This window comes from Colobus angolensis, unplaced genomic scaffold (genome assembly GCF_000951035.1).
Source record: "Colobus angolensis palliatus isolate OR3802 unplaced genomic scaffold, Cang.pa_1.0 Scaffold360, whole genome shotgun sequence".
Lineage (NCBI taxonomy): Eukaryota > Metazoa > Chordata > Mammalia > Primates > Cercopithecidae > Colobus > Colobus angolensis.
In genome coordinates, this window is record NW_012116933.1 from 2,418,945 (window position 1) to 2,431,550 (window position 12,606).

General features: G+C 33.1%; 1 protein-coding gene across 1 annotated transcript in view; it reads left to right on the top strand.

The window, feature by feature from the left end:
* The first annotated feature begins 1,966 nt into the window (after nucleotides 1-1,966).
* LOC105519896 (putative uncharacterized protein ENSP00000383407) overlaps nucleotides 1,967-12,606 on the top strand; it is a 58,166-nt gene continuing 47,526 nt past the window's right edge. Inside the window, exon 1 of the mRNA XM_011953431.1 lies at nucleotides 1,967-2,038. Coding sequence (XP_011808821.1) covers nucleotides 2,015-2,038 — 24 coding nt within the window. The 5' untranslated portion in view covers nucleotides 1,967-2,014. The remainder of the gene's footprint in view (nucleotides 2,039-12,606) is intronic.

Sequence of the window (12,606 nt, forward strand, 5' to 3'; positions counted from 1 at the left end):
TTTTTTAAGGAGTAAGATAATTTGCAAAAGTCCTTAATTTCAAAACTTACTTTGAAGCATACAGTAATCAAAACACTGTGATACTGGCATAGAAACAGGCATGTAGACCAATGCAATAGAATGGAGACTCCAGAAATAAACTCTCATTTACGTGGTCAAATGATTGTCAGCAAATCTGTCAAGACCATTCGATGGAGAAAGTACAGTCTTTCAACAAATAGTGTTGGACAAATGGAATATACACATACAAAACAATAAAGTTGGACCCTTACATTGCAACATACACAAAGAGTAATTAAAAATGGACAAAGCCCTAAAGAGCTAAAACTATAAGTTATTAGAAGAAAACATTGGGAAAAATCATCCTGAAGTTGGATTTGGCAATGATGTATTTAACACCAAAAACACAGGTAACAACAACAAAAATAGATAATTTAGGCGTTATCAAATTAAAAAGAAAAAAACTTCTGTGCGTTAAAGGACACTATTACCAAAGTAAAAAAGTAACTCATTGAATAGGAGAAATTATTTGCAAATCGCATATCTGAGAAGAGATATCCAGAATGTGTAAAGAACACCTACAACTCAACAATAACAAAACCAAAAACCAAACTAACCCAATTTTAAAAATGGGCAAAGGACTGGTATAAAAATTTATCCAAAGAAAATACATATATGGCTAATAAAAAGATGCTCATCACCACTAATCACTAGGCAAATGCAAATCAAAACCATGAGATACCATTTCACACTCATTAGGGTAGCCACTATTAAAAAAAACACACACACACAAACAAACGAAACAACAACAACAAAAAAACAGAAAGTAACAAAGACTAGCAAGGATGCAAAGAAAATGGAACCTGTGTGTACTGTAGGTGAGAATGTAAATGATGCAGTCAATAAGAAAAACAGTATGGTGGTTCCTCATTAACATGGAATTAACAAAGGATCCAACAATTCCCTTCTCGATATATACCCAAAAGAATTGAAAGCAGAGACTCAAACAGATATTAGTACATCTATGTTCATAGCAGTCTTATTCACAATAGTCAAAGGTAGAAGTAATCCAAGTGTTTATCAGCAAACAAGTGGATAAGCAAATTGTGGTATATACACAAAAAGGAATCTTATTCAGCCTTAAAAATGAAGGAAATTCTGGCACATGCTATTACATGGATGCACCTTGAAGATATTATGCTAAGTGAGGTAAGTCAGTCACCAGATGGTATATATTGATTCCACTTACAGAAAGCATGTAGAGTAGTCAAATTTAGAGACAGAAAGTAGAAAGGCTGTTTCCAGGGCCTGAGAGGCAGGGGAAATGGGTAGAGCAGTTAGTGTTTTATGGGTATGGGATTTGAGTTAGGAAATATTAGGAAAGATGAAATGGTTCTGGAGATGCATGGTGGTGATAGTTGCACAACAGTGTAGAGGTACTTAATGTTACTGAACTGTTTACTTAAAAGTGGTTAAAGTGGTACATTTTAGATTTATGCACTTTGCATATTTTGCCATCGGAAAAATGTGTTTGTCTCTCTATCTTGTCATGTATTGAATCAAATGTTTTGTTAATTGTTGAAAGAGAAAATAGGAATGGGAGATGGGAAGAATGTGAGATGTACCCTTGACCTACCACCTTTAAAAGGAAGATGTTACTTTTATCCTGAAGAATAATACTTCCTCCAGGTTTGCCTGTAGTTGTTTTCAATGCATTTTCACTGCAGGTTTTAGGACTATCATTGCCACCTTTGAAATCTGTTTACACAGATCGTGGTAAGTCTCATTCTCTCATTTTATGGATCAGGGTTCTTCATTAATTTAGAAAATTGTTTGTTCAATAAAGGCCTATATTATTTGATAATGGTCTCTGAATCCCCTGGATTATGGCAGGGATTTTACTTTGTAATAATCTCCCATGAGAACTGGCCAAACAGCTGTGAAGGCAAGAGGGAGCTACAAGAGGCAATTGTAGTTTTCAAAGCAGAGCAGCAAGAGAGTGAAGCTGGTCAAAATGAATCTTTTTTGCATTTCGCTGGTAAGTTCCTTTATTTGCACCATTTATGTTCTTATTTTAATTTTACTGTGTCAAATAAAAGGAATGAAATTAGGATATATTCTAAACTTCCTATGTGATGATATTAATACATTTAGCATCTCAGAAAGTTCCCATCAAAAAGAACAGTGAGAAAGGATGCTTTCATTAAAGCACTTAAGCCAACTCTACTCAAAGACAAGTAATAAAAAAAAAATCTGCAGCAATTACTATTTATTTAATATTTTGATGCTGAATTTTTAAGTATAATATTCTGGGAACAGTATTTTTGAGAAATAATTTTCTTCTATTTGTTATGAGTATGAGACAAAATTTTGCAAACCATGCAGGCTTTGTGTTGCTTGCTTTGCTTTGAGACATCCCAGGAATCAAAATTTCTTCTTTGTTCTTTGAGTAATGAATTCCTTTCAATGTTGACTTGGTTAAACTTCCACGGAGGTAGTTTTCTGAGTTGCACCACACTGTAAATGCAAGGTACAATAGATTAATCCAGTCCTCGAGATGTGCTTACTCAAGGGTATAAGCACCTCTCAAATTCTTTTTCACATTATTACTTTTTTTCCCCTTTAGCCTGAAGTGGATCAGTGAAAGTTATCAGGTAGTCATGGATCTGAAAATACTTTATAACTCTAACCTGCAATTGTGACCATCTGCCAATGCTTAAAAATGGATTTCAAAAATAATTTTATTCATTTCTATCTGTGTTTACAGCAGGGCATTATGTCTATTCATTGGTTTTTCAAGATGTCGATGGGCGATCCCTCTCTTTTGGGAAAATAAAATGGCCTAGTTCTGATGCTTGTTTTCTTTCCAAATTGCACATAAGATTAACATAAGCAGTAGAGATGGTGCTGACATACGTTGTAATACCTAAACAGGAGGCATTTTAAACCCAGATAAGGGATTTAATCTTAGAGCATCTTGAAAAATAAAATGCAATTGTGAGTTGTGGGAGGCTGAATCATCGAGTTCTTGTTGCCTATATAGTCCAATTTACAAAATAACTGCCAGCTCTCAACTTTGCTTTGTGCGGTATAAATCTGATGGCAGAAATCCCATTTCAGGTGATTTAAGTGGTATTGTGCATACTTTTCTAGTTGATCTAAAAGAGCTATATGTGACTTATATAAATATACTTCCCGTGGAAATAGGCAGGGTGGCACCAAAGACGATTGCTTTCTGAAATCATTTTGAATGGTAATATAATCAGTATGCTAATGTTTCTATAACATAGCATGGTTCAGCGTGGGGTGACATACATTTGTAATGCTGCTGCTAAAGACATATAACCATATAATGAGCTTGATTGTCTTCCTCTCTGATATACGGAAGGGAGCACATACTTAAAAAGGATTGCCTGAAAGTCCTGGCTCATGGACTCAATATGACTGTAACTCTTTTCTGTCTGTTAAAGTTGTCCTTAAGAAGTTACTTGTTCAGAAACATATTTGATTAGACGGAACCATCGAGAACCCCGGTCTTTTGTTGAATCATTGCAAAGTTTATGTTATCAAATTCAATTGCTTTAATAAGAAAATGTGTACAAGGTACTTAAAAAACAAACATTATCTTAGGTGTTTTTTATTCCTTCTTGTGGAAAAAATGCAGAAAATAATTTAGTGTAGGTTCTTAACCAGAGTGTTGTGACACCCTGCTGTGCTGTTATAAGTTTTGAAAAAGGGCTGGGGTTACAGCTCTTGCCAGGAATTTATGCAAAATCCAAAATATATTTTATCCATAGCTGTAGGAATGTGAACACATGGGACACTGCATTTAAGAAAAGAGAATAAAAACCACTGGTTTAATGGAAAGATTCTTGAATTTTAAAAAATGAAAAAGTAAATACACTGACCTTTAAATCTCTGGGAAGCAGGTGATTTTAAACGTTATGTGTCACGTAAAGATTACCACTAAAGAAAGAATGAAAGAGTTAACCATCTCTTATTTAAGTGTAGGGGAAAATTGTAAATCTTTCTGTAAATGGGGTTTTTAAGAGAAATATAAAGGCAGAAACTTAATGAACTACCCATTCTGAACCACGGATACTATAAATAATCCATTAAAGGTGATTGCTATTATTTTGGATCTATAAACTTGAAATGGGGTCTATCTTTCAAAAGGGAGGCAGAACTATCCTTTTATATATGCCACTCTGACTCCACAATTTTTCTTAGAGTTTTACGTGGTGATAAGGCTTTTAGAAAACTTGCTCATTTGAAGTACAGTGATTTTTCTTGTTGAGCTCATCATACAGTTATTGCATTTAACATGTCTTTGTAACCCATGAGGTTACAAATCAATTATCCCTGCACAATTTCTTCAATAATTTGAAATGCTGCCTCTGTCTTTATTTGGATTCTTTATTCTAACCCATTGGTTCATTTCTATCCCTTTCCTTTTACTCGTTCTTTTAAGTACTTACTAAAATATTAATAATTCTACTGCCATGTAAGCCTTACTCAGAAGAATACCCTGCTCCCCATTTGTCCTTCTTCAAAGTTTGGACTTCGTCTTTTTTCTATATAAACTTAGGTTCATATTGTCAAATTATATGAATACCTTTGATGGGATTTTGACTGAAATGAATTTGAATTTTACACCATTTTTAGGGGAATTTGACTTCATTAAGTGTTAGGTCTTTTCGTTCAGAAACATAGATAACACTTTATTCAATTCTTTCATAGCCTTCAATAATATTTTATAATTTTGCCTATGATATCTTGCACAGCTTTTATTAAATTTATTGTTAGGCGTCTAAGAATTTGGGATGCCATTGTGAATTTTTCTCCAAGTTTGTTGATGCTGATTTAGAGATACATTATTAGCACATTGATAGCCAAAAAAATAATTTTGCTGATCTCGAAGAATTCTGAGACATACTCTATGGTTTTCTCAGATTTTCTGTGCAAATAATCTATAAATTATGCCTTTCTTTAGGATTTATATTATTCTCAACTTCTTTATCTTCCATAATATTGACAAGTAGGAATGCCATGATAGCAGTCATCCTACTCTTATTTCCAATGCTGATGTAATTATTTATAATTCAGTCTTCATGAGGAAATTTTTTTAAATAACTCTAACCAGGTTAAGGAAGTCCTGCCTTTTCCCAATTTGCTAAAATTTTGACTTGGGTAAACATTAAAAATTTTCAAGTGCCCTAAACATTTATTGAGATTAACTTCCTTTTAAATATTTTAACCTAGATTTAAATATTGAAGCTTTGTTACATTTCTATGTTACACACTAATTGGTCATAATGTAGTTTTATGTGTACTATTTGATTTTGTTGATTTTTTTTAGGATTTAAAAATCTATGTTAATACCTAAAATTGGTCTGTTGTTTTCTTGCATTAATAAGAAAATTCCATCATTTTCTTTTTCTAGAATTCCTATTAGTAGTATTTTGTCATCTTTTAATATATCTTCCAACCTTTTACCTGTGTGTATCATGTTTTCCATTTATCCTTCTATGCTGCACCCTAAGTGAACTCAGCATTTTCTAATTCTCTCTTATGAAAGGTCTAGAGTTCAATTTTTGATTAATATAAATTTCTGTGATTATATTATTTATTTTCAAGACTGTAATTGTTCTTTGTTTCTATTTAATGATTTTTGTTTCATTTCTGTTTTGGTTTCATCATAAATTATTGCTTTTTAATCAAATATTACTGTTTTATTTAGCTCTGAAGATTATATATATTCTTTCTTAAATTATCTCTCCATCTGTTTTATGATTTTAATTTCATCTGGAAGGAAATGGTTTAGTTTTCTGATCGTCAATTCAGTTGGCTCTCTTTCCCAGCATTTGATCTCTTCACAGTGCTTTGGCTAATTTAGAATGACAACCCTTTTTCTTTCTCTCTCTCTCTTTCTTTCTTTCCTGGCTTCTTCACCTTGCTTTATCTACTAATGAGGCAAAAATCTCTTGTCTTCCAGATGCCCCAGTTAAAAACCAGGGCTTGCATTGCTGGTCCAGAGATCTTATTCCAGACAGATATATGGACTATTACTAACCTAGACACTGAACCATTGGTAGTTTGTTTCATATTCTGTTTTGCTGGCTGTGTTGTTAAATTTTGCTTTTCTGGCCCATACCTTCCTGTAAGCAAGAGCCCCAGCAGCTATTGACAGAAGCTTTTTTCAGTCCCCTTTTATAGCAGTGGTTGCTACCATAGGCCCTGTATTTCCATCATGGAGTTTGTCTTATGTAGAGGGCATCTATTGTATGCTACCCTTTAAGGCTTAAGATCTGCCCAATGCTGTCTATTTTTGGATGGGAGCTTAATAGGTCTAAAGTTATAGTTTCACTTACTACTGTGTATTGCTGTTAGGTTTCCCTACACGTTTATGTATTTTAAAGCGCTCATAACATACTTAGTTCTTAATCCTTTTATCAGTGGTTTGTAATGTGCTTGAAACAGGGGTTACTTAAAAGAGGAAATGGCAAATCATATTGGCTGAAAGTTCTAAAGGTAGACAAGGCATCAAATCTTCACTTTATATGTTGATATACCTAGAACTTTTCAATATGCTAAGTGTATGGTGTATACCTCTCTCCTTTAAGACTGCTTCTAGATGATGTCATAACTAGACTAATTATATCTTTTTTAAAAAGTCAATTTGATTAATAAGTTTGCTTTCAAAATATAAAGAAGTTATAATACATTACACAATGATTTTAAATCCAAACTCATGTATTTTAAGTTCATTTTTTCATACAAGGATAAAAATGAATAAATAATATTTTATTATCAGTGTTCTAAACATTAATATTAATTCTTTGAATGTACTTGTAAAATATTTTTGCTATTTCAAAACATGCCTTGAATTTATTTTATCCTTATAGCTTCTTGGTAAGGTGAATGAAACTGCTGTGTGTGTGTGTGTGTGTGTGTGTGTGTGTGTGTGTGTGTTGCACTGTGTATCATTTGTCCTTGATGCTTTTTCATTCTTCCAAATTTTTAAAATTTCTGTAGGTACATAGTAGGTGTATATATTTATGGGGTACATGAGATGACTTGAAACAGACATGCAATGTGAAATAAGCACATCATGGAGAATGGGGTATCAATCCCCACAAACATTTATCCTTTGAGTTAAAAACATTCCAGTTACACCCTTTAAATTATTTTAAAATGTACAATTAAGTTATTATTGACTATAGTCACCCTATTGTGCTATCAAATAGTAGGTCACATTCATTCTTTCTATTGTTTTGTACCCGTTCCCCCCAGAACCCCACTACTCTTCCTAGCCTCTGGTAACCATCCTTCTAATCTCCATGTACATGAGTTCAATTGTTTTGATTTTTAGATTCCACAGATAAGTGAAAATATGTGATGTTTGTCTTTCAGTGACTGAGTTATTTCACTTAACATAATCATCTCCAGTTCTATTTATGTTGTTGCAAATGACTGGATTTCATTCTTTTTTTATGGCTGAACCATACTCCATTGTGTGTATGTACGGTATTTTCTTTATCCATTCATCTGTTGATAGACACTTAGGTTGTGTCCAAATCTTAGCTATTGTAACAGTGCTGCAACAAATGTAGGAGTTCAGATATCTGTTTGATATACTGTATATACTGTTTTCCTTTTTGGGAAGTATCTACCCAGCAGTGAGATTGCTGGATCATATGTTAGCTCAATTTTTCGTTTTTTGGGAAACCTCCAAACTGTTCTCCATAGTGGTTGTGCTAATTTATATTCCCACCAACAGTGTAATAGGGTTCCTTTTTCTCCACAGCTTCACCAGCAGTTACTAGTACCTGTCTTTTGGATATGAGCCATTTTAACTAGGGTCAGACAACATCTCATTGTAGTTCTGATTTGAATTTATCTGATGATCAATGATGTTGAGCACTTTTTCACATGCCTGTTTGCCGTTCATATGTCTTCTTTTGGAAATGTCTATTCAAATTCTTTTGCCCATTTTTTGATCAGACTATTAGACTTTTTCCTATAGAGTTGTTTGAGTTCCACATATATTCTGGTTATTAATCTCACGTCAGATGGATATTGTGCAAATGTTTTCTCCCATTCTGTGGGTTGTTTCTTAACTTTGTTGATTATATCTTTCGTTGTGCAGAAGCTTTTCAACATACGAGACCATTTGTTCCGTTTTGCTTTGGTTGCCTATAGTTGTGGGGAATTACTCGATAAATCCTTTTCCAGACCAATATCTTGAAGATTTTCTCTAATGTTTTCTTGTAGTTTCATAGTTTGAGGTCTTAGATTTAAGTCTTAAATCCATTTTGATTTTATTTGTATATATGGTGATAGATGGGGGCCTAATTTCATTCTTCTGCATTTGAATAGTTTTTCCAGTACTATTCATTGAAGAGACTGTCTTTTCCCCAGTGTGTGTTCTTAACACCTTTGTCAAAAATGAGTTCACCATAGGTATGCTGATTTGTTTCTGAGTTCTCTATTTTTTACATTGGTCTATGTGTCTGTTTTTATGCCAGTACCGTTCTGTTTAGGTTACTATAGCTCTGTAGTCTAATTTGAAGTCAGGTAATGTGATTTATCCAGTTTTGTTCTTTTTGCTTAGAATAGCTTTGGCTATTCTGTGTCTTTTATAGTCCCATATAAATTTTAGGATTTTTTTTTCTATTTCTGTGAAGAATGTCACTGGTATTTTGACTGAGGTTGCATTGAATCTGTAGTTTGCTTTGAGTAGTATGGACATTTTTTTTTAACAAAATTGTCTTTCAATCCATGACCCTATATTATTTTTCAATAAATCCATGAATATAAACTATTTTTCAATAAATATTTTCAAATTTTTTATGTCCTTCTCAATTTCTTTCATCAATATCTTATAGCTTTTGTTACAAAGATCTTTCACTTTGGTTAATTCCTAGGGATTTAATTTTATGTGTAGCTAGTGTAAATACGATTACTTTTTAATTTCCTTTTTATATTGTTCCCTATTCTCATAGAAATGCTACTGATATTTGTATGCTGAAATTGTATCCTGCAACATTACTAAATTTATTAGTTCTAATAGTTTTCCTGTGGAATTTTTAGGGTTTTCCAAATATAAGATCATATCATCTGCAAACAGGTATAATTTGACTTTTTTGTTTCCAATTTGGATGCCATGTATATCTTTCCTTGTCTAACTTCCCTAGCTAGGACTTCCAGTACTATGCTGAATAACACTGGTGAGCCATGCTGTATTCCAGATCTTAGAGGAAAGGCTTTCATCTTTTCCCCAGTCAGTATGATACTAGCTGTGGGTCTGTTTATTATGTTGAGGTATGTTCCATCTAGACTCAGGTTTTTTAGGTATTTTTTTTTTATCATGAAGGAATGTCAAATTTTATTAAATGATTTTTTAGTATAAATTTATATAATAATATGGTTTTTAAACTTCATTCTGTTGATATGATGTATCACACTGATTGATTTGAATATGTTCAACTATTCTTGCATCCCTGGGATAAACCTCACTTGGATGATGAATGATCTTTCTAACATATTGTTGAATTTAGTTTGGTAGTATTTTGTTCAGGAGTTTTGCATCAATACTCATCAGAGATATTGGCCTGTAGTTTGTTTTGTTTGTTTGTTTGTTTGTCTGTTTTTGATGTGTCTTTGTCTGGTTTTGGTATCAGAGTAATATTGGCTTCATAGAATGAGTTTGGAAGTATTCCCCTCTCCTCCACTTTTTGGAATAGTTTGAGTAAGATTGGTGTTAATTCTTCTTTAAAGGTTTGGTAGAATTCAGAAGTGAAGCTCTCAGGTTCTGAGCTTTTCTTTAGTGGGAGATTTCTTTTTTTATGGCTTTGATCTTGTAACTTGTTATTGGTCTTTTCAGGTTTTGGATTTCCTCTTGGTTCAATCTTGGTACTTTGTATGCATCTAGGAATTCATTTCTTCTAGATTTTTAAATTTATTGGCATATAGTTGCTCATAGTAGTCACTAATGATGCTTTGAGTTTCTGCAGTATCAGTTGTAGTGTCCACTTTTTCTTTTCTGATTTTATTTATTTGAACCTTATCTCTTTTTTTTAGTCTGTCTAAAAGTTTGTTAATTTGGTTTAACTTTTCAAATAAACAACTTTTTGTGTCATTAATCTTTTGTATTTTTTTTAAAATTTCAATTTCATGTATTTCTGCTAGGACCTTTATTATTTCTTTTCTTCTACTAATTTGGCATTTGGTTTGCTCTTACTTTTCTAGTTCCTTAGGATGCATTGTTAGGTTGTTCATTTGAAGTTATTCCTCTTTTTTGATGTAGTCATTTATAGCTATAAACTTCCCTCTTAGTACTGCCTTTGGTGTATCCCATAGGTTTGGGTATGTTTTGTTTCTATTATCACTTCTTTCAAGAAATTTTCCAATTTCCTTCTTAATCTCTTCATTGACTACTCGTCATTCAGGAGTGTATTGTTTAATTCCCATGTTGTGTAGTTTCCAAAATTTCTACTCTTATTAGTTTCTAGTTTTATTCCATTGTGGTAAGAGAAGATGCTTACTATTATTTCAATTTATTTCATGTTTTAATATTTTTTTGTTTTACATATATTTTATGCTTGAGAATACTACATTTTCTAGGGAAAAGAATGTGTATTCTGCAGCTTTTGGCTGAAATGTTCTGTAAATATCTATTAGATCAATTTACTCTATAGTGAAGATTCAGTCTGATGTTTCTTTTTTGATTTTCTGTCTGGAAGATCTTTCCTAAGCTGAAAATGGGATGTTAAAGTCTCTAGCTATTATTGTATTCAGTCCTATCTCCCTCTTTATCTCTAAAAATATTTCCTTTATTTGCCTGAGTACTCCAGTGTTGGGTGTATATATATTTAAAATGTTTATATAATCTTGCTGAATTGATCCCTTTATCATTAAATAGTGACCTTCTTTGTCTCTTCTTACAGATTTTGTGTTGAAATCTATTTTATCTGATATAAGTTTAGTGACTTCCATTCTTTTTTGGTTTTCATTGGCATAGAATATCTTTTTCCATCCCTTTATTTTCTCTCTTTCTGAGTGTGTGTGTGTGTGTGTGTGTGTATGTGTGTGTGTGTGTTTTGAGACAGTGTCTCATTCTATCACCCAGGGTGGAGTGCAGTGGTGTGATCTTGGCTGCTCACTGCAACCTCTGCCTCTTGGGTTCAAGAGATTCTCCTGCCTCAGCCTCCCGAGTAGCTGAGATTACAGGTGTGTGCCATCACACCTGACTACTATTTGTATTTTTAGTAGACATGGGGTTTCACCAGGTTTTTCAGACTAGTCTCAAACTCCTGACCTCAGGTGATCCATCCACCTTGGCCTTTCAAAGTGCTGGGATCACAGGTGTGACCCACCACACCCAGTCCATCTATATGTGTTTTTATAGTTAAAGTGTGTTTCTGGCAGGGAACCGATTAATGGGTTATATTTTTTCATTCATGCAGCCTGTCTATGTCTTTTGATTGGAGATTTTAGTCCATTTAAATTTAATGTTATTATTGATAATTGAGGACTTACTCTTGCCATTTGTTACTTGTTTTCTGGTCTTATCTTCCTTCCTTCTCTCCTTCCTGTCTTTCTCTACTGAAGGTAACTGTGTCTGGAGACATGGTTTAGTTTCTTGCTTTTTACTTGTTGTGTATTCATTGTATGTTTTTTGGTTTGAGTTTATCATGAGGTTTGCAAATAGTATGACTCATCATTTTAACCTGCTAACAACTTAACACTATTTGCATAAACAAACAAGCAAAAAGAAAACTAACAAAAACTCAATACATTGACTTTGTCTCCCTGTTTTTTAACTTTTCATTGCTTCTATTTATGTCTTATTGTACTGACAGTGTCTTGAAAAGCTGTTGTAGTTATAATTTTTCGTTGGTTCATTTTTTAGTCTTCCTACTTAAGAGTAGTTTACACACCACAGTTAGAGTGTTATAATATTCTGTGTATTTCTGTGTACTTACTATTACCAGTGAGTTTTGTACCTTCAGGTGACTATTTATTGCTCATTACTGTCCTTTTCTTTCTGTTTGAAGTACTCCCTTTAACATTTCTTATAGGACTGGCCTGGCATTGTTGAAACCCCTCAGCTTTTGTTTGTCTGGGAAAGTCTTTATTCCTTCATGTTTGAAAGATATTTTCACCAGATACATTATTCTGGGGAAAAATTATTTTCCCTAAGCACTTTAAATATGTCATGCTACTCTCTCCTGGCCTGTAAGGTTTCTACTGAAAAGTCTGTTGCCAGATGTATAGGAGTTCTATTGTATATTATTTGTTTCTTTTTTCTTGTGGCTTTTAGAGTTCTTTCTTTATCCTTGACAATTGGGACTTTGATTATTAAATACCTTGAGGTAGTTTTCTTAGGGTTAAATCTGCTTTGTGTTCTATAACCTTCTTGTACTTGGCTACTGATATCTTTCTCTAGGTTTGGGAAGTTCTGTCATTATCCTTTTGAATAAACTCTCTACCCCTATCTCTTTACCTATGTCCTCTTTAAGGCCAACGACTCTTAGATTTGCTCTTTTGAGGCTATTTTCTAGATCCCATAGGTGTGCTACATTGTTTTTTGTTCTTTTTTCT